We start from the raw sequence: 27,867 nt of genomic DNA on the forward strand, positions 1-27,867 counted from the left end.
CATTTTTTTTTTTCCTCTTTCTGTTAAATAAGCTAAAAATCAGTGCAGCATTTTGAAGGGATGTGACACCTCTGTTGTTTGCTTTTTCTATGGTAATGAAACTGTAGTGCTTGCAGTCAAACATCAGTTTCTATCTCCTACAGATAAATCCTATAGATTTTGCTTGTGAAGTTAGAGTTAGCACACCATGACCATTCACCTTGTGGCCAGCGTGCTAGCAGGAGTAGTTATGATGTGTGTTCTACAAAAGGCTGTTATCTCGTGAGATCACCTTTGCTCATCACTTCTCTGTAGCACCAAAAATAGTTTCTAACTTGAAGACCTATTTTTGTGTTCTCTTCTGGCTATAAACAACACAGTATAATCTGTCTGTGTTTTGGTTTTTATTTGACAGCTTCTTAGCACTTTCCAGCTGATGACTCAGCTCCCCATTTCCAGGATATTTAGTCAGTGTGATGGCTCTCGGGTAGCTGCTGATGTGGGCTGTCACTGTGATCTGACATTTCCTTGGTGGAACTAACAGGAAGTCTGCTTCTGTAAAGGCCAGGAAATTTAGTGCCCCCTGCTTGTTTTCTCATAAATCTGAGAATATTGATTCCTACAAATCTTCTCTACAAATGCGAGGGGGAGGAGAAAAATAAATGTTTTCTTCACTGTGCTACTTTTTTATCTGAGTTTCTCTCAACTTGCTGAAGATGTTCAGATATTTGTACTCTAACAAGGTTTTATTTATAAATCCTTGAGAAAGATATGAAGTTATGAAACAAGATGTAGCACTGTCTTGTAAATGTTTAAGGAATCATCACAAAAAAAAAAAAAAAAAGAAAGAAAAACAGGATTAATTTGCTGCTGCTTTTTGTGAACTTTTTTCTTTTTTTCCCTCTTCACTTTTTCCCTTTTTCTTCTTTTATCCTTTTCTTTTTTTTCCCTCTCATTTTTTCCCCTTTCAACTTGAAATAGCCTGTGTGGGATAAACAAGCAAGAAAGTGTCCTTGATGTTTTCACCTGCTACCTAAAGGGTAACAGAGTGAAACCTGACAGAATAAGCAGCAGTATTGCCTCCAGAAATCTAATATGATCTAATATGATGTTGCTTAGTGCTTTTCTTAAAGTAAGAGTACTGAACAGTACATCCCAATTGATACAGAGCAGATCTGTCGTGTAGACTTCATAGTTCTTTAATCTTTCTAGTAAGTATTATGGGGTAAGTCAGCTTTCCCTTAGGAAGAGTTGTTCCAAAGAAATAGAGGGGAAATGAGAGCACAGTGGATTTTTTGAGCCATTGTTTAACAGCAGTTCCTTTTAGCTTGTATGAGGTTTGAGTTTGACCTGATTTTCCCACTCAGCCCAAATTAATTACTGCTAATGAGAGTTACATTGAGATTTTCTTTTTCCATTAAGTGTAAAAATTGAGCTATTGTGCATACTCCAGCAAGACTTAGTTGGAAATATTTATGTTGATCCACTATTTATTTACTTATTATCCCAGAGTAAACATACAAGTTAACATGGTGGCAGATTGTAGACTATTTGCCTTCCTATCTGTGTTTTCAGTGATTTGGGTCAGCATGTGGAATTTTCGGTTTTCCCCTTATTCCAGGTAAATACTGTGAACATTAGTTTATTTTTGTATGACCCTAATTTGCTCTTTCCTGTTGCAGCAGGTTTTATTCACAAAAATAATTACTTGTTTTCTTTCATCCGTGTTCTTCCACTTACTGTTGTCAATATTTGAAGGTTGGTCATTGTCATCTGTTTGTAATATTTTTTAATCTCAGATTTTTACACATACCGAATTTGTTCAGAAGCGAAGCAATAAAGGTTACTGAAATTTCAAAATATTTGTTGGTGAGATAAATGGTTTCCCATGTAACCCTTCATTTAATATCAATTACCCATGTCTTGTTGGGAAAAAAAAACAAAAAACAACAAAAAACAAAAAACAGTGTTTACTCATTTGTGGTACTCACATAATAGTATGTTCAATTTCAGGGAAGAATAAAATATAAGAGGAATTAGAGAGTATGGAGTGGATACCTGTAAGTGCCTGAAGTGAAGGTATTATTTTTAGGTACCAAGAGAACTGTCTCTATTGGAATGGCAGCAAGTGTTTTGAAGAATAATCCTTGAAGCATTGTATAGTTTCAGTTTCTTCTTCTATGTTCAGATGTTGTACTATCTTATTTGCATTTTGTTTTGCCTCTGAGGCTTTAGTTAGGAAAATAAGACAGTGCATCCTCTTAGACAAGTAATACTCACGACTGTTATTTTTTTTCCTGGCAATCATCTGAAAAATGGCAAAATACTACTTATACACTAAATCCTGTTGTGTACTTTCTTTAATTTCGTAATGTCATCTACCCACAATTAAACTGTACATTTATTTTTCAAAATCCACCATATTGTTCTTGTGCTTATATTGCTGGATTGGACAGATTCTATCTTTATCAGCTTTTACATATATGAATTTCAGAGATGTCTCATTTACATTTGGAAAGAAGATTACAAGACTTTGACATAGGGGATAGTACTGGGTACTAGTATAGAGTATAAATTTTTGATTTTATCAAAAGCCCTGCAGCCATCTGCAGTAAAAGGGGTTAAGTTACCTCTGTTTTCATAGATCACAACAGGGTAAGATTAAATATATGCATTACAATGGCAGCACTGTGCATTTACCCTGTTTCACTTGAGTGCCTTATTGTTTGTGTTTAAGAGGAAAGATGATTGTAATTCCTTTCCTGTACAATGCTTGCTGGATATGTGTTCCACATACCTTCTCAGCAGTATGCTAAAGACAGCTTGGATGATGCAAGATTAGACTTCTTGATTTGGCCTTGAGAACAAGAGCTTTAAAGACTAGAATAAAATGAGAAGTTCATTCCAGTAGATGAGAAGTGTCTTTCTACTCGAGACAAAATGGTTTGCAATAAGTTTTTCTTGGAAGCAGCAAGTGAGGTTAGAGTCTAGGTTCACAGAACTCCTAAGGGAAAATATTTTCGTCTTTTACGTGATAGCTGAGTGATTTCTGCATGCTGTTACAATATAGAAGGCATAAATTTTCTTCTTTCACAAGGGATTTCAACTTGCATCTCTCATAATCACTGTGCTATAAGGACATGGTCTCTGATGGGAAAATAATGGGCTGCCAGTCCCTTGGGTTACAGTCCTTGTAACTCAAGTCCTACAGCTTGCTTGAAATGCAGTGGTCAGAGAGGGAGCATTGAGATTCACCACCGAATGTATTTCTGTCTCAGGTGCAGCAGGTCTGTGAGGTGTTGTTACAAGGGAAAGGGGAAGACTGTGTCCTGAATGATTACTTTAATTGCCTATTGGCTGATTAAATTGAGCATTACTCAATTCAAAAGTGATAGTTCTCTCCCAAGTAAACGGGGCAACAAAGATTGTTTTCCAGCAACTTTGTGTTTAATGGAGAAAATATTCTCAGTACTGCAGGCCCTCAATATATATATATTCTGCATTTGGGTTGTAAGAGACACATCGCAAAGAGAAGTGATTCAGCACTGGCACAGAAAATGGGTAAAGAGTAGGGCTTATGATCCTAGATTCAGGTGAACTGATTTAACTCTGGGTGAAAAACTAGTGACCTTTGCTCGCAAAAAACAATTGCTGGTAAGAGTTATGAAGAGATCCTGATGTAAGTCTTCTAAAACACTGTGTTTGTGACTTGACGGTAAAATCCCACAGCAGACTGTCTGTGCTGGAGGTTTTAAACATCCAGCCCAAAACAACTCTACTCAGTCTTAAAGATTTCCCACTAAGATAAAGTCAAAGCTTTACTTTTGATTCCATTTTTGGTCTTATAGCCTAAAATGTACATTTACTGAATGACCTGAATTGGTAAATTTCGTAATGCAATTGTTATGAACAATAATGGACCTTCTTTTAATATTATAAACATAATATTACAGAGTGCCTGATTTGACTGGATTTGTTGATTTTTTTCCCCTGTATTTTAAATTGATTTATGGGTTTGTTTCGTTGTTCATTGATTTATAAGACCGGATTTTTAATTTGTTTAAATTGCCAGAATTTACAATATATATGACAGCATCCCTGTCCTGTTCTTACCAGCTTGGTAAAACAAATGGAACTGTAAATGTGCAATGTATGAAAAAAGTACAGTTGTGAAAGGCATAGTTTCCCTTGGTTGATGTCCTAAACGAATGTGGGGAAAACGATAAACAAAAAGCAGTCTTTACTAGCTTTTCTTCTATCTCTGATGTCTGCCTCCCCAGTGCCAGACTCTTTCCTTGATCATGTTTGCCCAGGCATTCTTAACATCCCATGGCAATGCTATTTAAAAATCCATATGCGTGAAGTGGGTAAATTTTGAATTCATACAATTACTAATCCCCGTTAGTTCAACTGTATTTTTGAACATCACCCTTGTAATTTTATCCTTCATCAAGTGAGTAGCGTTCTTTCTAAAATGTATTGTTTGTCAAATCTATTTTTCATAACACCAGTACTGTTAACAATTCTCTTTGCAGCTGTATCTGTTAAAAATAAAACAATGGTATCTGTCCACTGAAATGGCATTATACGTTATAGTCTTTCTTTGTGAAAGGAGGAAACCATTTACAAACAAAAGCAGTCCCTAGCTCTGCAGCAGGATGTGTTAGCTTGCATCCCTGAGCCTGTGCCACATCCTATTAACAGAAAAAAGACAATAACCAAAGGCAATGGACAGTTTACATATTCTGCAGCCAGAAGGATCTTCTATTTCTGTAATACTCCCAGGTATAAAAAAATTTGCATATAAAGAAAGCTGTCCTTTAGCTGATAGAGACACGTGACACAATGACATTTCAGTATGTGTGTGTGTTACAAGGTGCTCGGATGTGATATATTGAGGATCGTATCTGCAAGCAAACCATGGCTTGTTGGTTTTGAGAAATATCTGAATCAAATCCTGGAACAGCTGAAGTGTGAAGATGGTGTGAGGTCTGCACTCTCTAAAGCTTCTGCCAGCTTTCATAAAGGCTTTCGTGGTACCTTTCATTGTTCTCTAATGACACTGGCAAACATGGCTTTTGGTGACAGATATGAAGAACTTCCCAAAGCTTTGTATATGTATCTGAGCTCCAAGATTCTCTGTGGAAGCTCATATTGAGGATTTAATTCAACTAACCATGGGAATAACTCTATAGCTAATTGTTTCACATTGCAAGCTTCAAAAGTAGGGTGAGCACAAGTTCCAAAGTAAAACTATTGCTGTGGTCTGCGCTGCTGTAGAGATACTATTACTGATTTATGTTGACAAAATAAGTATTAGGCAAAGCAGTTCATTTAGGCATCTTCAAGACCATAAGCCTGCATCCACTTAGAAGACAAGGAAGAGTTTTAGGGAAAGATGACTTCATTGGGTGCGTTTAGGATATAGGATGTGCGGGATGCCAGATCTGGGAGACATTTCCCAGTATGTTAAAGTAGTTGTAATCACAATTTTAGATCTCCACCAAAACTCAGTCATTGGATGTGCTAAGTGATGGGTGGCACCAATAATCTAATAGGGGGATAGAAAAGATATTTCTTAATAGAAGAAAGAGGTCAGGTTGTTAAATTAATGGGGAAACTGCTATAAGAAAGGCTTTTGTGGAGGATATTTTGTTTGGACTATTTTTCCATGTTTTAAATAATCTACCAGTTTTCAAATCAGGTGCATGAAGATGCTAGGTGTATATATATATATTTTAACCATTCTTTAATGTGCCTGGATTTTAACACTGTTTGATTTGGGATCTAGAAATGTCACTGATACTAAGAATAAGAATTAATCTCTCTAAGAATAGGAATTAATCTCTCTCCTCTGTCTACTTTTTTATTTCTTACTTTGAGAAGTGTAATAGTTTAACAGTCCTTGTATGTGTATCAAACTTCTCTGCAAATCATCTCCTGTGGTATGTCATTGCTCATATGATATAGTAAGGAATTAAAGCTGTATTAATTCAAATGTCAACTCCAGGCTAGAAAAGGCTTTCATTTTGTATTGCAGGGGCAAAATCACTGGATTTGGAGTTGTCTCTTGCTCTTATACTAAATATACATTTGTGTTAATTGAAGCCTTACTACCTGACCTTTTCCTACAGTTGGATGACTTAAAGGCTTAGAACTGCGGGCAGCAGATATAAGTGATGGAGGCTGGAAAAGAAGAGATCATTCTTAAACTAGAAGTCTGTCTCTTTCTCCTGGGTTTGCATTTGGCCTGTGGAGAATATTGGTGTACACACGTTGAAGCTGGAGATAGTTGTGTGATATTTTCTGTGTGTATATGTATGTTTTTGTGTGAACACATGCTGCAGATATACCAAACTAGTTCCTAAAACAAAACAAAGAATTCTGCTGTATTGATTGAATTCCTATCAAAAATAAGCTCATGTCAAAAGCAGCAAAGGGGAGACAGTGAAAGAAAAAGGCATGCAAATTGGTGGTGTCTTAATATATAATTCTCCTTCTGACAAAGGAAAATAATTGATTGCATGGAAATTGGAAAAACTGCAATGTGTTGTTTGCTCTCTTCTCTCTAATAGTTAATTAGCTATAATTAAGAAAAGTAATAAAACTTTATTCCTTTCAAAACCACTGAAAAGGAGATCAGGTTTGGACTACTTGCTAAGCTTAAGCCCTCCTATTTTATGTAAAATCTGCAGAAATAGATGTATAGACAATAAAATAAAAATAATGTACTAGAATTATGCAAACTCATGCATTACAATGCATTTTAAAATTATTTACTCATGGCAGCTAGTCATCTGTAATTAAATTTCTGAAAATTGACCTTCCTTTTTTTTTTTTTTTTTTGTAATGCAGCACACCTTTTGCTGCACACTAATGAGATGCTGTGGGAAACTTAGACAGCGTTTGCTCTTTGATCAGACCAGCCCAGTGTGGAAAGACCATGTAGGCATTACTGCAATGCCCTTGGCAACACTTAAGTTACTAAGAAATCTTTGCTCTGCTCAGTCCTAAAGAAACATTTTTGAAACTTCAGCATTATTTCCCTTGTACACACAGGATTCAAACTGTAGAGTTAGGCATGGGTATGCATACGTGTACCCATCTCTTGCTGCTTACCTAAGAATGGGGCAAAAAAAGATGCGTGTTTTGTAACTCCAGTTTTCTGTGTGTGCTGCTTAATCTGCTGTATGCTTTCTGTATTATGATTGAATGGGAATCACTATACTTCCTTACTTCCGTAGAAATATCAAATATGTTTGAATGAAAAGAATGCTATCTAATTCAAGTCTTTTCACTTCTTTGGCTCTTGCTTCTCAGTCTGCACGATACTTTTGTATTGTGAATGAGATGGTGGTACATGATCTTCTAGTTTTGTTCTAGTATCATAGAATCATTAAGAGTGGAAAACTGAAATCATCTAGACCAACGATCAGCCTATCCCATTTCAGGGTATCACTGCAAGCTCTGTGTGACAAGTGATGGGGGGACCATTTTTCCCACTAGCATCAAACTCAGTACTAGAGCTAAGCACCATAAGTTCAATGCAGCAGATGAATTTGACATCCGAAGCAACTATCCCTGAATTTTGTGCCTCCCATCAGGAGGCTGTGTAGAGAAAGTGGGCTGAAAGGAATGCTGCTACTTGTAATCCCCAACCAGGAGCTCTTGATATGCTTGGTAAGCCTCATTTACTCCTCATTCAAGTCCAACAATGACTGGACAACTTACCTGAAACTTGTGAAGCGATACCTATGAAAAAGTGTAAATGTGTCACATAGACATGGTCCTCTAGTGGATATGATTCTCCCATTGTATAGAGTTATTTTAGCAGCTCCATGGAAGAGATGGAAAAAGGGAAGAAAGCTACTGCAAGAAGTATGGCACCTAGAGATCTGAGAACAGCAATGAAAAAATAAAGCTGCTACTACCTGAATTAACACAGTAAGCACTAGCACATATATCCGATAGTCACTAAACTTTTTAAAAAGACTTTATAAGAATGTCATAATTTGCATTTGAAGCAAAAATGAGCAAGAAAACTCAACTGGTCAACTGCTTCACTCCACATAGAATTTCTGTACATGGTTTTGATGTCTTTCAGTAGATAGGCTGGCTGTGGCAAACCCTGTTTGCTCCAGTTTTGGAGGCTGAGAAGCTTTGTTTTTTTCTACCCCACACCATTCTGTGTTTGTCAGGGAGAGATACAGCTCTAAAATTCAACTTCAACATGATTTGTGTCAATTGTTTTCTGATTGTCATTTCCAACACAGAAATGTGTTGTGTTGGATATGTGCCCTTTCATTGTCAGAGGAGGCTTTTAAATCTGGCACTGGTGGGGGTTCATGGTTTGTGTGGCTTAGATCAAATGCTGCTTCCAACTAAGGTTAAGTGTTTAGTGTTACCCAAATGCTCCTTATTGTCAGTGTGTATTTTCCACTTCAGAGTTATGCAAATTTCTTTTTCTGTGACATTGGGAAAAGTCAAGGAAAAAGAAAAGCTGCATTATCATCATTTCCTGGCATCCCTTGCAACCATTAAAGTCAAAGTAATCTCAGTAAAAGGTTGCAGCTGGCACCAAAGGAACACTGCACAATTATTCCTGGAGTAGGAGCGCAAAAATAGACTCAAACTTACGCGCATTTTGTCTTTCCTTCCCTTCACACGCTGAGGCTGTTGCCAAGCCCTACTGCTGCTTTTCCTATAACATGTACTCAGTTGATACCTCAACGCCCTTTCAACTGACACATTTGTCAGTGCATTGGCAGTCGACTGCTTTGGCTGTTTCAGTGTCACAGTTACTGCTGTATCTCTTCTTCCACTATTCCCATATTGCCTAGATCCTGCTCCCCGATGTCTACATGGATTTATTATTTCCCATCTACAAATCTCACTACTTTATTACTTACTGTCTCACATTTAACAGCCATCTCTGTGACATCAAAGCCATGATTACATCCCTTTATTCTTTGAATTCGTTTATTGTTGTTCTATGTGGGTTCGTTTTTGTTTTTTTTTTTTTCCCCTGTCTTCTATTAGTTCTGTTATAACGCTTCTGAATTTATATATCTCTACACAAGCACTGTGCCCTTAATGCCATTCAAGTGTGTCCTTCTGTATTGTTACTGTCTTACATGGCAGTTAATAAACACAGATAAGCAGCCTTAGATTCTTATAGGGCCAGTTATGCTGCATATCAGATATGAAATCATGTTGAGGATATTTGTAAGTAATATATGCTGAGAGACTGGATTTCTCTATCACTGGTATTGGATACCCAACCTGAACAAGTCTATGTCATTCTTCAAAATGCCCGATCGTAAGAGTATATTTCCCATGCAGTTATCCCTAGCCTTTTATTTCAATATCATATGATAGTGTCTGTAAATTTTCTTGTGAAATGCTTACTTCTTTATTGAATGCTTCTGCTTATTGTATGTTCCCCACATTTTCTGCCATTCTTTTTATCCTCCAAGACTTTGTCTCCCCCCAGCCTCTCTGCCTTTACTTACCTCTTTCACCTCCCATTACATGCTTGCTTGACTCTCAGTGTTGGGATGTGTTTACATCCCTCATAAACAAGAGTGTGCTTGCTCGCGGGTTGCTGCACACCTGAGAAACTTTGTCATTTAATTCCATCATTGTAGGCCACATTGCTTTTCTTTTCAAATCATTCATTTTCATAAAGCTTGGTTATATTAGGCTCAGAACATAAAATGCTTTTTGTTGAACACTAATGCTCAAAACAAACAATGAAAAGCTCCAACAAAAGACTTTGTTTTCAGTCTTTGTGCATGTTTTAGCTTGGCATGGAAAACAATTTCCTTGGTTTGCATTCTGACCTTGGGCAAGTAATTCCCTTTGGCACATCTGTTGTCTTCTGTGAAATAGAGACGAAGATGCTGAGCTTCTTTGCACAGGATTTTCAGAGTTACAAAATAGAAGCATTCCATAAGAGGTAGTTGATATTTTTATTCTTAATGTGATTGTTATTTTATGTGTCAGTCAGAAATAAGTACAATGTCTATTCTTAGCAAATAATAATGGTGATAGCTGTTTTGACTTGTCTGAGTTTTTCTTGAGTGGCTAAGTTGCTAATGGAAGTGATGTTCTGAACTCCTACATGCTTCTAAGGTTTTTCACACCCATGTATTTTTTTGCAACTGATGTTGTGTCTTCCTTGCTTTCTTTTTATTCTCCTAAAAAGTCTTTTATCTTAATGTAGATATGTTTCTCTCTTTCATGGCACATGCAAGATCTAGCCTTAGTATTGTTTGGTCTTCAAATTGCTCTACTCAATTCACTTGAAGAGGCAAGTCTAGTAGAATTGCCTCTTTTGCCTCTTCTTTCTCTTTGAAAAGAGAAATTTAATTGCATGTCTTTTTTGCTTCCCCCCATCCCTCTTCTTTTTTTTTTTTTTTTGGCTTATGAAAATAGATTCCTCTGCAATGCCAGACAAAAATAAATAAATAAATAAATAAAAATTACTCTACTGTCCCCTTTCTGTCCCCTTTGTTTGCACTGAAGGAGAGAAAGCTCCCAGATTGGTATTCACAGCTTTCCTTTCCTTTGGGGATGGCCTTATTTTGAGCAGTATTGTTCAGTAATATCTGTGCTTGGGAGAATGCCAAGCTCATCCAGGGCAGCACAGGCAGCTCTTTCCATTGTAGGGCTTCCAATCAGACTAATGCTACCAGCTGTGTGTTCTTTTGTCTGCCCTGGACTAGGTTGTGCTATTGTACTTCACACTGCATCTCTCCGGCAGAGCCTGTTGTCTCCATACTAATAATTCAGGCAAGAAAGGAGAATTATGAAACATTAGCGCTCATGAGGGGAGATGTAAAGGAACTTCACACAGTGTGAATTATACTAAGAAATGGTTTTTCTAACTGTGAAAAAAGTTGATGGTAGGGGGAGGGAATGATAGTAATCCTTTGCATTTAGATCACTCAAAATTGTTTTATAAAGGTATCGCAGTATCATAATCCACTCATAATCCTGAGAAATCAGATTGCTCACCCAAAAAAAGTCATGCAACAAAATAATGGCAGAGACAGGAACAGGATCTGAACATTTATATTCTCAGCCTGATGCCAAATCTTCCAGATTTTGTGTTTTGTCCTTGGAGGAGATGGGTTCAAGTAGGTGGGAGAAGAAAAATGAACAAAAAGATATGGAAGAGGATACATGAAGAGGAAAGTGCATTTCTTTGGCTGTAGCAGATGCTAAGGAGGGAGGGAGAAAAGAACATGGGAGAATGAAAAAGAGAATTCTGAAGTACTTCGGGGATGAAAAAGCAGATAGGAAAGAGAAGTTGGATCTGAGATGGAAAGGCTGGAAGGAAGAACTGCCTGACAATATGATGGATAGATGGTAAAGAAAAGGTTTGTTTGTCAAATGTCATTAGGAACTTTTTGTTCTCAAAAAGAATTTTGCTGTGTCTTCTTTTGAGCAAGTCCATAACACGAGAATTGTTAATGATCAAGATTTAAATATGTTTTGCTGTTAATGGATTTTCCCCTAATACTTCTACGTGGACTTTCAGAGAACACAGAAGTAGACTAAATCCCAAGATGTTATCTTTTGATAAAACTGTCTTTAATTTTATATTAAGCTTCTTTAAGACTCGGTCTTTTTGTTTCCATATAATTGCTGCTATGCGGCAATTGTCTGCTCTGCAGCAAGCAACTAGCTATTAAAAAGGGTATCAGACACTACGTGCTGCTTAATAACTTCTCAAATAGTGTGCCGGTAAGGAAAATTAAAAGATTCGGAAACAGTACAGGGGCAAAGATGAGGAAAGAAAGAATGGAGGAAGTTGCACGGTGGACTGAAGTAATATATGCTTCATCATTAAAGTACGTAATGAACTATAATCTACCATGGGCTATGCATAAAATAAAAAGTTTTCATTTTCTTTAATGGATGAATGGAAATTGCTCATACAACAGTTTGAACAAAGATGCTAGCAGTAGATGGAATTTGGCTCAAGCTAGCAGGGGATCAGCACGCAAAAAAGGGAGGATTTTGGAGTTTCCACTCATGGTTTATTCTTTAGTCAGCTAAATGAACTTTGCAGATAGTCACCTTGTTGGGATGTCAGGACTGAGACTAATTTTGTGGTATCTTTAGCCCTTTCTCCAGTGCAAGTCACTGCCTGACTTTAATTGGTTGTACTTCCTCCTTTCTCTGCTCCTCTTCAATTAGTGCTCATATTGAGCATTGATATAGCAGCATTGTACCTGATATCCTCTCCTCTAGCCAAGGCTGCCAGCAGCACGACACAGCTTCTCTACACCTCTTCATCATGGACACCCTAAAAAGCATTGCTTTTCTGCAATCTACTTATCTTTACATGGCAGAGGAGATGCTGGCGAAAGCCATTATTTGGCTAAGCTTTTGTAGCCATGTAAATTTTTTTGAAATACTATTTTTAAAGGTACTTGAAGGCAGTTCAGGGCTTCTGAATGTGAGGAGCCATCACTCCTCTGAGCCAAAGTGTGGGTCCAACAGTGAAAACAGATTTGAGAAATGTGAAATTTTAAAAATAGTTCTATTGTTTATCTGCCTGCTGTGATAATTTGTCAAAACAAGCGCCCTATGTGTCTCTGTAGAATTGAACAAAAGATCTACAGGTTGACTTGGAAGTAAAAGACTCTGAATTTTTGGCCAAAAAGATATTGTTTGACTGTTCCATTTAGCAGTAGTCTTTGTAACTTGGCTTTACAAGATGCAGTCACTTGAAATTCTAATTGCATCCTTCAAAGAATGGTGTCAAAATGGCATTTTGTAGAGATCTTGCTTCCCTCCAGACCCGTGAGATCTCTAGTTTATTTTTCAAGTCTCAGATGAATTATTAAATTTTAATGTGGTGGATTTCATATTACTGTAATTGGTAGAGCCTCTATAGAAAAGGAAGTCTGACCCCAAAAAAGACTTCACAACGGGCTTGGTAGTAAAAACATCCAAAACTTTTTGCGCAAAAGAGATGTAAATGCTCTTTCTGATAATGTTTTCTACCCTTATAATTTATTCTTTAGAAATGAGAATTTTGGAGTATTTTTCCCAAAGAAACTCCAAAACATAGGAGGCTCATCTGTTAAAACTTAAACACGAGTTGTTTTTTAAAGTCTAAACAAACTAAATTCTCTTACGATTTAATTACAATTTAATTTTGAATACTGCTAGCAGTCTGAGTTGTGTAGTGGAGAGGACAATTTGTTAATGTTTACAGAGAAAATGCAGATGAAGGGGCTTTCTTTAACCATATGAGGAAAATTAAGATATACTGAATAATATTTTTTTTTTTTCCCCAGATCTTGCTGCTATTTCCTTCTGACTAGTTTTCAAGATATGTTAAAAATGTGCTGTCACTCATTTCTAAATAACTCAGTTCTAAGACTGAAATGAACTGTTGTGTTATGAAGGAAGAATGATTTTCTAAAGCAGAATTGCTATCTGAAAGTGACTAAAAAGTTTTATTAAAAATTCGAGACTGAGCTCTAGGATTGGAAACACAGGAGAGAACTGCACTTTATCTTTTGAACCTCATGTAACTTTTCATGGCTTCTTTTTTCCATGTGAGCATGTTTTTGCAATGAATTCATGAATGTTTTGGGACAGTTTAAAGATGACAGGCAAAAAACTACATCTAACTACAGTGGTTAGTATGTCCACTTGCTTAAGGTGGAGAACATCTCTGTAGAAGAAATCAAGGCATTACCATTTTTCCTTAGTTCTTCACAAGGAGGAATTTGCACTCTATTGTTGCTCCGTCTTCATCAGCATTCTGAAACTAAGCAAAATTTTCTAGAACAGTCAGCAGCATGTTATTTTGATAGTAAGCAAGAAACAACAACTTATAAAAATTACATAGAAGTTCTGATTTCTTAGAATATGTTTTTCGGGTGTTCAGGTCACCTCATGTTGAATTTTGCCCCTTGAATCAGGTGTTTACTCTTCTCCAGATCTGGATTAGTACAAACAGGATCATAGAAGAGTAGATTAATTTTCTGATTGCGTTAATAAATCTGTAAGTACTTTTCTTGTGCAATGTATGGGGAAAAAAACCTCAAGTTCTCAGGGGGTATATTTGCTCAGGCAATCCTACAGGCTTGGGGAAGAGTGGCTAGAAAGCTGCCTGATGGAAAGGGACCTTTGTGTACTGATGGACAGTCAGCTGAATATGAGCCAGCAGTGTGCCCAGGTGGCCAAGAAGGCCAGTGGCATCCTGACTTGTATCAGGAATGATGTGGTGAGCACGATTAGAGAAGTAATCCTGCCCCTTTACTCGGCATTGGTGAGGCCTCACCTTGAGTACTGTGTTCAGTTTTCGGCACCTCCGTACAGAAATGAAATTGAGGTGCTAGAGCAGGTCCAAAGAAGGGCAATAAGGCTTGTGAAGGGTTTGGTGAATATGCCTTTCAAGGAGAAACTGGAGGAGATGGGGTGAGACCTTACTGGTCTCTTCAAATACCTGAAAGGTGCTTACAGCGAGAGCAGGATTCGTCTCTTCTCATTGGTGATAGAATGAGGGGAAATGATCTTAAGTTGCACCAAGGTAAGTTTAGGTTGGATGTCAGGAAACACTTCTTTATGGAAAGGTTCTTAAACACTGGAATAGGCTCCCCAGGGAGGTGGCTGAGTCACCATCCCTGGATGTGTTTAAAAACTGCTTGGATGTGCTGCTCAGGGACACGATTTAGCAGAGGGTTGTTAGGGTAATATGGTTAGATTGTGGTTGGACTCGATCTTTAACATCTTTTCCAATCTGGGTGATTCAGTGATTCTCTCTCTGACCTGAGTGAATGTTTCCTGGCTGTTGTGTTGAAATGGGGAGCAAATTGAGCAACCTTTTAGGTAAGCAATGATTCATCGGGTAGTTACTTTTGTGTAATCAGCAAATTAAATGAGACTAAAGTAAGGCCATTACTGATGACGAGATCTCATGATAACCTTTTCACTTTGACTTTTTAATTTGTTGTGTGTGAGACTGATATGTTAAGATTTATTATTAAAGAAAAAAAAAAGTGAAAAATGAGAAAGAAAACTGTCACAAATTGCAAGAGCTGATTCTCAGTAGTCTTTTTTTATTATTTCTTACACATCCGTGCATCTGTTTTTAAGTTTAGTCTTAATTATGGGAGTTAATTGTTTTCCTGAATTACAGCAACCAGTAGTTATTTCTAAAACAGATACAATGTTAGGTTCTTACAATAAACGTTTTAAGGACATATTTGTAACTATGGCTGTTGAAAATCTGCTTTGCTGGAAGTGTTTAGATGTAATTTATTTATTTTAAATTGCAGTGGCTGTGGTCTTTACTTCAAAAAATATCATACTGGACACAAAATTAGGTGTTTTTTTTTTTCTTTACATGCCATGCTGTAATGTTACAATGCAATGTAAAGTACAGCAATACTAGTTGGGTAGCAAAGCCTAGGCTGTAGCAAGTGAGGGCAAGTCAAAATGCAGCAGCCACAGACACAGAAGCAAAGGACAAAAGCTGCTTACTTTTGGAAGGCCTCAGGGATGCAGAGATCTACAAGATAACCTAGCCTCCACTGCCAACCCTTATGTGAGGTCTGGGAAGGGCTGGAGCCAGGATCCACCCCTTCTGGTCACTCAGGTACACTGCATGCATCTGAGCTCCCCTGAGTTGGCCCTGCCTTCCCACCCAGTTGCTCAGTTACTGGTTCAGGCTGTGACTTAGCATTTCTGCTATGCATGCTGAACTAAATTAGAAGGGATTTTACTAAAAAATAATGATTTTTAAAGATGTTGTAATTTTTAATTGACAATCAGGCTATCAGTGTTTGAAATTCAGTAACTTTGCATTTAGAGAAAGACAAGATAAACTGAAGAGTGAAATGTAAATCTGTGTGTATGTAAGCATGTGTTGTACGAGAGTCTGTATGTGTATCTAAAATAGAGAAACCTTTTATATTATTCTGTAGGCATTCAGTATCCTCTCTACATGATATTTAAAAATCTTTGGACAATTTTATAATTTCAGCTGCTGAAGATACAATTTTCAATAGCATCTGCTACCTGGTGCTTAGGAGAGTGAGTTAATGTCTGTACAACTTCTGTGTAGAGATAATTCATGCTGTGAAACAGTAGTGTTTATTCTCTGTTCCTTCACTATTGAGTTTGCAATGGAAGAGTATGTAAGTCTATTTGAACTTGACATTTCTCCTGTCCTGAGAGAGGCCTTAAAAGATACATAAATATTTTTGTATCTCTAATTGGTGGTAAGCTAATACAACTGATAGCATCAGCAGTAAATCAAGCATCAGCTTGAAAATACGATCTTTAAGATCATAGTGACTTCAGTGTATCAGTTTTGAAAGGCAAACTAGCATTTAAGTAATTCTGTGTGTGTGTGTGTGTCTGTGCATGTGGACTTTTTTTTTTTTAGCACAGGTTAAAACATAACTTGAATATTTCAGGTTCAAAAAAGTGCAAACAGGATTTTCAGTTTGTTTGAACCAGAGCTTTTAATGCATTGTTAAGATAAGAGCGGCAAGATTTTAATTACTAGGTGAAAGATCCAACTAAGCTTTTGATGATGGGGAAGGAAAGGGGCTAAGAAAACACGTAGAACTCAGTCTCACATTTTACCAAGTAACTTCTGCTGGATCCAACAGAATTTCTGCTTGGCTAAGAAGTACACAGATGTTGTACATGATAGTATGACATTTGTAATTCTGTGATAAGGTATAAACTTTATTTTCTGTTTATATATATTATAGAAATTATGTTTCTGTTCAAAAAAGAATATAGTCATATTCTGACTCAGGGGTTATCTCTGCAACTCATTCACTAAATTTCTAGAAAAACTGTTTCTGAGATAACAACCCTTTTTCCAATGTCTAACTCTCTGTATTATACAGTACAATCGCTAAGTATACAGGAATAAGTTCAATTTGCAAGCATAATTAAGTGCATATTGCCCCAACCCCAGTGCATACAATTCTCACAAACATACCATGGAAGAAAGATGTAAATGGGCAGCTTCAGTCCTGAGGCTATTGTAACAATCGAACATGGATCAGTGTCAAAAGAGAAGGTTTTAAGCCTTTGTACGTTTTGTTTGCTGATATTAGCATTTGGCCCTGTGGAGCTAAATGTTCCCTGCTGCTTTCTTCCCCTTCATATTTCAATAACATGTTTCCCACTACCTGGTGTTACAGTGAGTGTGCTGATTATTTTCAGTCTGAAAGTGTGCCTGTAAATGTACACATCTCCGAGCTATTTTTGCAACGTGGGCTGACTCAGATATATTTTCAAATATGTCTGAGAAACAGCAATGTCACACTCTATATTTTATTTAATTGGGTGGTATCAGGACTTTCTAGTACTACATTTTTGTTGAATTGAAGCAGACTTCTGCAAAATCTAGCATTGATTTTATTCATTGATATTTAGCAGGAAGGATAACTATTGAAATATAAGTAGCTCTACATATTTATTGATGGATATTGATTGATATAGCAATAAAAATAGCTTTTTGGTTTTGTTTTTTTTTTTCTCAAGCACTAGCATTTTCATCAGAATATGCAACCTAGAAATTGCAGTAATCTATGGGAAAAAAAAAAACTCTATCAGGAAAGAGATTCAGAAGCTACCTAAGCAGTGCGACAAACTTTACCTTCTTGTGAGTGAGGATGATGAGAAATGTAAGCAAGCAGGCTATTCACCTAGGATGCTATGAGAACTTTAAGATGTTTTGAATATTAGAAACTTGTGATGCACTGATATTTTTTATAACTTTCTGGAGAAGATTAGTTGTGAGTGTTAATATTCCATTATTACCTTTAACCTAAAGCCCAGCAGCTGACCCAAAAGCTGTGCTATGCTCAAAGCAAATACAAAGCTTCTATCAGTTAGAGCCTCAGTGGTATCATGTTCCATATCTCACTATCTTGATGAGAATAGTGTGCTGTATTTCTAAGAAGATGTTTCTCTGCATTTAAGATCTCCAGTGCCATCCTTTGGCTAGAAAGTTATGTTCCCCATGAGCCTGCAGTTACTCCATTCAAGTTGAATCATTCCTCATGCTATAAATATTCCTATTTCAATCAATAATAAGTGTTTGTGGAGTAAAACATTGCTCATTGTGAGTAAGAGACATATGATATAAGACAACAGGTCTTATATACTAGGGTATGTTTTTATATTTTTAAGGGAATATATTCTCATATGTTGGTTTCCTGTTTTGCTTGCACCTGTTGTGAAAGATAAGTAATTGCAAGGTTAATATTAGATGTGCATAGGTAAATGCATACTACTGTTCTATGGTTCTATGATTCTATTTACCATCCCATTATCTAATTTCCACGTGTATATACAGATTAAGTGCATATGCAGCTTTGCCAGTGCAAACTGACTATTTCAGAATTTGGCTTTGGGTGTACTCTGGGGAATTGTGCTACAAGCTTGAATTGCTTCCTCATTGAAGCTCTCAATTCTATTAGAAACCCAACATAAACACTTGACTCTGCTTTGTTTCACAGGGTAATTCTTCAGAATTACAGACCTAATCATTGTTAATTCTTTTGGTATTTATTGATTGCATTAACATTAATCACGATAAACATCTCTGGTATTAATATGGTTGTGATTTGTATTGTACTTCAGATTGTCTGCTTGTAAATCAGCTACTATTAACTGAACAATTAGTTACAGGGTGCTTTTTGTATAAGCAACACCATGTCTTTCTTAAGAAAGTGAGGAGAATGAATGCACGTAAACTGTTCACTGAGTTTTGAAAATGTTTTATTTTAGTCTTTAAGGAAAAGAAAACACATATAAAAAGGATAAGTTAAATAAGATTATTTCATACATCTCTTAAAAGCCAATAGCAACTCTGTTATTTGCTTAGCAAAGTTAATGTACCTAATCCTGTTCTTTTTTTTTTTTTTTGTTTTGTTTTTGTTTGTTTGTTTGTTTGTTTTTGAAGTTGACAGTGACGCTTGTTATTTCTTCAGGTTTTCTTTTTATGATACAGAGATGCTATCCATGGAGTTGTTGTACTAGACAGAAAAGTGCTTATCTACTTGCCAAGTCATGTTAATTTTGTAGCTAGAATTTGCTCTCAACGTTCCTCAAAAGGTTCAGGAGTTAGATTCCATTCTGAAGACATAATTCACTTCTGGGCAAGGTGAAAGAGGAAATCTTTCAGCTTTTACTCCAAGACAGCTGAAAGGAAACATAGAAACCCTATGACTTCATGAATTACTCAACATACAAAATTTTATCCATGTTTCGCTTGATTGAAAATAATGTATTTCAGTGCCCAGTGTCTGCATTTCAGCAGCAAAAATAGGCCCTGTACACTGAACTGCTCTCATCTTGAACTTTACTGTGTTTTCTTACAGCCTGTGACCTCATGAACCAAGGCATCCTGGCCCTTGTGAGCTCCATTGGCTGCACATCAGCAGGTTCCCTGCAGTCACTGGCAGATGCCATGCACATCCCTCACCTCTTCATCCAGCGCTCAACAGGAGGAACGCCAAGAAGCAGCTGTGGGCTCACCAGGAGCAACCGCAATGATGACTACACGCTCTCTGTCCGCCCCCCTGTCTACTTAAATGATGTCATCTTGAGAGTGATCACAGAATATGCCTGGCAGAAGTTCATCATTTTTTATGATAATGACTATGGTAAGTAGTTAACTAAGTAATTTCTCTCAATCCTTAATTCTGTGGAAAGCAGTCACGCTATATCTTTATCGTCTTCTACTATGCTGTTTTCCTTCTGAACATTTGTGGTTCTGTCAGTATTTCACAATACTCAAGAGATTCTAAAATCCATTGATATTTACAGGTTAATTTGATGATTCTGTTTTAGCTAGCTGATAAACAGAGAAATTCATTTTCTCATGTGTAAAAAAAAAAATTTAGCAAGTTTGCTTTTTTTTTCTTTTGTTTTGAGATGATAGTTCAAGGGTTAACATGTAAAATTTTATGTTCTGTAGAATTATTTCTTGTGCTGTGAATCTCTCATCTTTTATAGGCTTACATTTGATAACCAGAAGCTGAGGCAGCAGTGAATGTAGGACAAATACCTCAGCGAGAATAAGCTGCTATTTGTAAATGTGAAACATAGAGAGAGAACTTACGTAGAGCGAAGCACTTGAGAAGGAGGGCTAGAAAAGATGATATTCCTTCTTTTTTGGTGCATTCAGTGTTCCTGAGAAGTGCTGAGTTGACAGTGGCTGTATAATAGAGTGAGTATGACACAAACAGTGGCATCAGAAGTCAGACGATGCCATCCTGCTTGGTGATTCAGCCAAGTTTGGTATAGATATCTTCTGCAACTGAGAGCTAGACAGATTGCTGTAGTAGAGGTGCATTATCTAATGAATTTTATGATCTTTTTCTATGGAAAATTGCTTTGAAACCAGAGTTGTTTTCTTCAGACACATCCATTATTCATAAGTAATCATGATTGGTTTGGATGAACATTTTAAAACTTATTTTCAAAGTTAAATCTTCAAGTTGTTGAAAAATGCAAACTTCAGCGATTTGCTGTGCATAATAACTGGTTCATTCATGTCAGGTTTTATTGATTTTTTTGTTCCCTGGCTACCTAATAAATTCTTAAATTAGAACTATAGAAAATGATGAATAGGAGAATTTCTATTTATAACAAACCAGCAACTGAAAGTGCCAGCCATGGAATCAGGAACATACACACAAACACTGATCCAAAAAGCTTGCAGCAGAGTAATTTTGTTCACGTTTTCTCAGTTTATGCAACTAAGTACCTGTGTAGTTATGAAGAGGACTATAGTATTCCCAGCTAAAGAATACCTTTTTACATGTATTTGTTTTAAAAATCAAACTTTAAGATTTTTTTTCCACAATTGTATTCATAAATACTATTTTTAAATTATCCAGATCATTTTGTCCTTGATTTCTGGATAGGAATCTCATTACATAATGAGAATCATGAGAATCACATAATGCAGATGTCTCAATAAGTTTCAGACTACTAGCTATTTCAGTGACACATCAACCCCAGATATGACTTGTGGCAGATATTGTCTTCCCTCATCTTCTATTCTTTCTTCAGTAGACAAGTAATGCTGTGCTGAACTAGACAAATCGGTAAACTGACTCTCATCAGTGATCACTATCTCATATATCAGGAAAAGATGCAGAAAAAAGCCCTGCATTTAATATGTACTAAGTGGTCTATCCATCTTCTAACACTGTTCTATTCAGGTGATAGCAACAGGCTTGACACAATATTTCGTGTATTCTTAATTCTCTTAGCCAGTTTTTAACCTATGTTGTTAATTTTTATTTTTTACCACTGATTTTTATAGCAGACCCTAATGAGCAATTTTGCTACTAGCTTATTATGAATATTGATATGTGTTGTTCTCTCCCGTTTTCCTGCCATTTTCTTGATCTATTCCAAGTATTTCCAATATGTTGGCAGGACACTATTTCTTCCTAGGTTTTGCATTGACCAGAGAAGGGTTTGCATGGAGGGCAGGATGGAGAAAGCAAAGGCATTAAAGGCATGTAATGAGGAGCTGGGATCACTTATTTAATGGATTATAGAGTGAAGAAATCTGAATTCAGTGTTCATCCTGCTTTGAGCTGGACATAGGACTTAGTTACCTTTAGTAGATCCATCCAACTCAATTATCCAGTGATGTTTGAGAAAGTAGTTTATTTGGATGAGCCTTTACATGCAAAATCTAATATTAACTAAATAAATTTAAAAAAAAAATCTATCAGTTTGAGTTTTATACAAGCAAGTTGGCCTGAAAACTCCATAGGAGTTCTTTTCTTTTTTTTTTTTCTGTTGTTGCTACAGAAAATATGGAAAAGCTGCCAGAGTGGTTATGGCAGTGAGAAGAGTTTTTATTCAGAAATTACTTTGGTGATTAAATTTAACAATTTAGTACGAAATACTTTAGTTGTATTCCTGGAATTATTTCTGGGAATATTTTTGATATGTGAAAAAAATTGCCTTTTATATTTGCAATAATTTTTCCAATAATAAAGTTAGTCTCATATACAAAGTAAATACTGCTAAACCAGGTCCCTTGCACCTTTAAAAGAGGTTGCAAGCACTTATGTGACGATTTATAAATATCACTGTTTTTTAATCCTATCAATTGAACTGTTTTTGATTTTTAACTTGCTGTCTATCATAGATTCTTTTTCATTATCAGAGAATGAAAGAATTATTTATAGCTGGAAATGTGTCTTTCTGCAGGGCAGAGAGTTATTTGCTGGATGTTATCCTTTTGTAAAAATGACAGATCTCTTTTGAATAGAAGCAGACAAGTATATTCAATTGTAACATTTTAACACTTCTTCCAGCTTAATGCTAGAAGGTTCCAGTCTACTTAAAGTGCCTTTATCAACTGAGAAAGTTACTCTTTGAAGGAAGCAGTTATTTTAGTGACTCTTACAGAGATGGGTGTTAAAGAAGGCATGCAGAAATGCATTTCTGGAATAACTGATGTACGAATCTTAACTGCTAGTTATTTTCTCAAGTAACATTTTTGCTAGGTTGGCTTCTAAAATAAACAAAATGACATGCACACCTTGGTAATAATAATAATAAACATATTTTACTGTTGTTGTAGATGTAGTTAAACTAACCAAAAGAATGTATCAAACCTTTGTCCTTTGTTGGTGACTGCGATTTACCAGTAACAACTGAGGCACTGAAGTATGGATAGTGGGTGAAGAGGTGAGAGAAGAGAAAGTTTTAACTTAAACAGACTTAGGTGGTATTTGTGTTTCATTTCCTGCTTTACCTTTAGTGTATAAACTGAGATGAACTTACAAAATCAGAGTGAGTCTCCTCCCCCTCATTCTTGCATTCTGCTTGGGATGATCTAAGTCTAACTCCAAGTGAATTTAATGCAATCAGTCCCCTTTTATTCAGCATGTTTTGTTCCTTGAGATAAAACAAGATAAAATCCTCCCAAAAACATGAAACCTGATTTTGTTGAAGAAAACTTCATATGAGGATATTAAAAGTGTTCCAGGACAATGTCATGCTTCTGCAAATACCATTAAAGATGGCTTTCTTTCACAATTCAAGAGTAGGTGGCATGAAATGCAACAAAATTATCCAGTGAATTAAAGCCTCTCTCAGGCTATTAAAAGTACTATTCACACAGTATGTACAAACCAAATTTACTTTAAGCGTCCATATCAGCTTCTACTCTTTTTGTTCTTCAGCACTCAGCTGAAGCAGTAGGATCACCATACTGCAAAGGACAGCTCTGTGTCTTCCTTTAAGCCTCCACTAAGCCTTTGATCTTGTCCTTAGGACTGTCAGCAATTTGTTCAGTGAAGTCACTTCCAGACTGGATAATGGAAATGTAAACCTTAGACCTCTGGAAGTTGCTATGTTTAGGTTAGTGAGAAGAGCCACTGACATATGTAAATATTTTTGAACGAGGTTAACCAAGTTATTGCACCGTTACTTACTGATCTCAGGTTCAAAATGCAGTTTGTAACATATACATATATATACATATATGTATATAAATATATATATATATATATATATACATATACATAAATATAAATACATATATTTGTAAATAATGCAAATCCTTACTATGGACCAAAATCTGACCATGGCCACTGACAAGAAAAAAAGCTCTTATGCATGTAAGAATCATAGAATTCTTTGGGCTGGAAGGGATTTTTAAGACCGTCTAGTTCCAAACCTCCTGTTATAGGCAGAGACACCTCCCACTAGATCAGGTTGCTCAAATCACCAACCAGCCTGGCCTTGAACGCATCCAGAGGGGAGATGTCTACAGTTTCTGGCCAGATGTTAAATCAGAGAGGAAAACAAATGAAATAATAGAGATCTGAATGTGAGCACCCAGGCTACACAAGCATTGAAACTGACATAGAATATATGTGTATATATATATTATTATTTTTATTCTATTGTTTAGCAACAAGGTGCAAGCTTTTGCAATTCGTGTCTTTCTTTTCAGGCAGTGTACAGCTCTCTGTATTTTCCAGGAGGACATAGATACTTTCCCGTAGTAGTAAATTTTTTATGAAGAATCCAGTCAATCACTGCAAGAACATAATTGTGAATTTTGTGCCATTTACAGTGTAGGTATTTCTGAGTTTGAGATGAAAGGGAGAAAGTCTCGCTGCTTGGAAACATTTATTTTTAATGTTTTGTTGGTAGCAAAGCAGATAAAATGTGTAATCTTTCTATCTAGAAATGTTAAGGGAGTTTCTGGAGAATGAGTTTTGCCTTATTTCCTATTCTCTTTTCAAGTAGTGAATAATATTTTAAAATCTTTCTGTATTTTATAAGCAAATAGAAATTTTAGAAATCCCACTTCTCTGTCCAAATTTCTTGCTTAACCTTTTGTTTTTCAACACGGTATGCATTCAATATGCAAGCAGGTTGCTGATTTACATTGTATTTACTGACTCTAGGATTAACACATCTTTGCTTGCATTTTTTCACATTCCTATTAATACTGCATAATACAGCAGTAGATATTTGCCAGTCACTTAAGTGGTAATTTAATTTTAACTTTTTTAAATTATAAAAAAAAAGAGGCTGCTATGTGGGGGATTTACTGCATGTAGCAGAAGGAGGCAGTCTCATTGCAAATTGAGGTTGAATAAATTATTGAAAACTTCACTGGATAGAAAAGGTGGAGGTTAGTGAGGCAGTTGCAGAACTTCCCTTTGTATTTAACTCTCAGCGGTTTCAAGTTATTTATGCACTGAGGAAGGATTAAGACAGTAGTGAACTGCCTGATTGCAGCAGGAAAATGTGTCTCAATCTGGTGGAGGATTTTGGGGAAGGACCCAAAATATTTATTAAAAAAAAAAAAGTTCAAGGTGGAGAGTAGTCAGATCTGCAGAACTATGAATTTAAGAGATTATCCCAGGATGGTGGTGGCTTACAAATAAATTGGGTGCTGTGTGATAGCATGGGAGTACAGTACTTTAAGGATCATGGAAAATAAGATATCATATTTGGAACTCAGAAGGCAGAACTCTTTGCAGAAAGACTTGTAAAAGGATTGATTCTCATAGCTGATGCCCACCTGCAAGTACGGGCCCCGGATTCCCAGTGTCTCCTTTCAAAAACGTGTAAAAGCAAATAATTCTATTGACGCTTGCCCGCATAAATATTTTCCAGAAGGAAATACACGATGACCGTAGACAAATATGTGCTTGAATCCATAACATTTTCAAACCATTTGAAGTTTTAATGCAGGTTTAATAAAGATTCATAAAAGGATCACACTCTGTAATCGATTGCAAATGCTCATAATTACCCCAAGGCTGTTTTCAGCTGCCTGATGACTATAATATTTACAAGTCCAGATCCAGACAGTCTTAAATCTGTTTATTACTCATCTGGTTCTTTGCCAACTTTTTGTACTCATTTACATCACTGTGCCTCAATAAGCAACATATAATTAATTCAGGCTTCTTATTGAACTATTTTGTTTTTGCATTAGTATGTATTACATCATCTAGACAAGAAAAGGAACATGTATTTTTCATCTGTGTAACTGTACTGTGTCAATTACATTGCAAATTGGCAGCTGTTTGTGAGAACTTTCATATTAACTTGTTTTTGCTCATTGACATACCATGCGGCCGCCTCTAAAATTATTCACTTCTGAGATAAATGGACTACTGTATTATATTTTTCCAGTGGAACAATGACCATGCTTCTGCCTTTTACGTTGATATTGTTAGGGAAATTCTTTCTAGGAGCTATGCATCATTATGTAGAATAGTAAAAGATTATCCTTTGTTCAAGTTGATTTCCTTTAAGATAGAATTGTTCAAGATCCTGAAGGCTTGGTCTGAGCACCTTCTGTGCTGTGTTAGTAAAAATGGAATATTGAATTTTCCAGAACTTCAAAGTTGAGGACAAAATCAAGCTGTGGATGCCTTCCTGATACCTGTGTAATTATAATCTCTGGAATTGAGATATTATCTTGAGGTTTTGCTAATGTGTGAGATTTCATTTGTGCATGGGCAGACTGCAAGCCTCAAAAGAAAATGATTGTTCCTTGTACTGTTCTACATCACTGTTAGCTAAGTGTTTTTCACCTTTTAATATGATTGTGGTATCTTTTCAGCAGTATTAAAGTTTAGCTTGTAAACGGTTATTTTGGCAGCTAGATGAGTAGACAGTTGCTAAAATAGGAAACTGTTGAACAAAGTACTTTGCATGTTGTTTTGAAGAAATTATATCACTACTGGAATAAAGGCATGAGTTGACACTATTATTGCCATGAATGTCATATAGTTTTATAAATCGTGTGGTTCCTCACACTCCTGAACACCAATAAGGAGTAGTAGGGATCTACAGGGAGAGCTGGTACGTTATGTACACAAAAGTACGGTTTCCCTGCAATCAATCAGATATACCTAGGCATAGGTATTGAGCTGTGTTGTACAATTATATAAGATTTAACTATGATTTTTCAAGATTGGCATAATTTTTAAGAAGAAAAGAAATGCTGAAGATAAATTGTTCTCAGCTCTAAGTCGTTATCTGAGGCAATGGAGGAAAAAAAAAATCTCTGCAAGATGCTGCTTTATGCAAAGGAATCTGCTAGAGGCCTTCTGAAAATCTCTAAGGTGAAGTGTGGTCAAAAAGAAATGGACTGAAGAGGTTTTAAGCAGGTTATGCAGTCAAGAGCATGTGATTGTAGACTGTACTGGCTTGTCAGCCTCTGAGAAGGGTGATCACAATCTGGCTTCATTTCTATTTTCAAAAACCTACAGTAACAGCTGATACTCAAGGATTAGTTCTAGCTTCAATTTTATTTATCTTTTTTTATCTCTCTTTTTTTTTTTCATTCTTCTCTGTTAAAAACCTGGTAATTCAAGTGAAAAATCTTGTATGAATCATCAGTGTGGCTGGAAACTTAAGTCTCGCAAGATTTGAAAACTGCAAATGTTGGTAGTATCTCTCTAGCAATATTGATTCAATTTCCTGAGATTATCAGTATTGATTTTCCTTATTTAGAGAGTAATCTCTAATAATTGAAGTACAGAGTGAGACTGAAATGAACTAATGGGAATGGAATATTCAGAGGATCTTTTAAAGTAGGTATTTCTACACATTTCAGTAGTAAGTACCACAATAGTTCAGATCAAACAACAAAACTGAAGTTACTTGCTTTTTTTATGATTTGAAGTGGAAATGTTTTCAGAAAAAAAAAGAATGTAGATGTACTGTTTATTTTACTATTTTTCCAACCAGATGATCATAAGAAATTTCAGACATTTTTTTAAACTTTTTTTCTTTAATGTGTGAAACCTCAAAAAGTTGCACATGAAGGAGGAAGAAAGTCAATGTTATTATTTCTCAGGTAAAATTAAAATTTGTAAATGATATCTTCACTTGCTAGGTTTCAGAAATAACAGGGATCCCACCTGTAATTAAGCATTTGAGCTTGAATATTTTTATAATGTGTTGAAACTAGTTTTCAGTTCCCAAGTACTGATAAGAAACAACAACAAGAATGGATGTAGGTGTGGAATTGTGCATTTTTGTTGTTGCTGTTTTGGGTTTTTTTTTCTTGATGTTGTTTTTATTTTTAACTTCAGAGGTTTGCTGAATTACATACAAACTTACTAATGAGAGGAAATCCCACTGCGTGCAAGTAGGATGAAGGACTGTTACTGAATCATCATGCTAAATTGTTGTTTTCCTTAGTTTAGTTCTTAACCATGTTAATAAACATCAACACACGCACAGGAATGTGAATGCTTTGCTCAAGGCTTTAAGCAGAACCGTAACACTGTCAGATTCCAGCCAGAGCTGCATATCTCCCTTGTGTGCAGTTCATTTCCATAACTAATAGTTGCTGTCATGTTAGCC

General features: G+C 36.2%; 1 protein-coding gene across 3 annotated transcripts in view; it reads left to right on the forward strand.

Moving 5' to 3' along the window:
- The window catches only part of GRID2 (glutamate ionotropic receptor delta type subunit 2), a 690,114-nt gene that overhangs the window by 387,247 nt on the left and 275,000 nt on the right, over nt 1-27,867 (forward strand). For all 3 annotated transcript variants that reach the window (XM_090138802.1, XM_090138803.1, XM_090138804.1), the window contains one exon: nt 19,362-19,646. In XM_090138802.1, the coding sequence (XP_089994928.1) occupies nt 19,362-19,646 (285 nt within the window). The remainder of the gene's footprint in view (nt 1-19,361; nt 19,647-27,867) is intronic.

The sequence above is a fragment of the Phasianus colchicus genome, chromosome 4 (genome assembly GCF_987193195.1).
Source record: "Phasianus colchicus chromosome 4, bPhaCol1.hap1.1, whole genome shotgun sequence".
Taxonomy (NCBI): Eukaryota; Metazoa; Chordata; class Aves; order Galliformes; family Phasianidae; genus Phasianus; species Phasianus colchicus.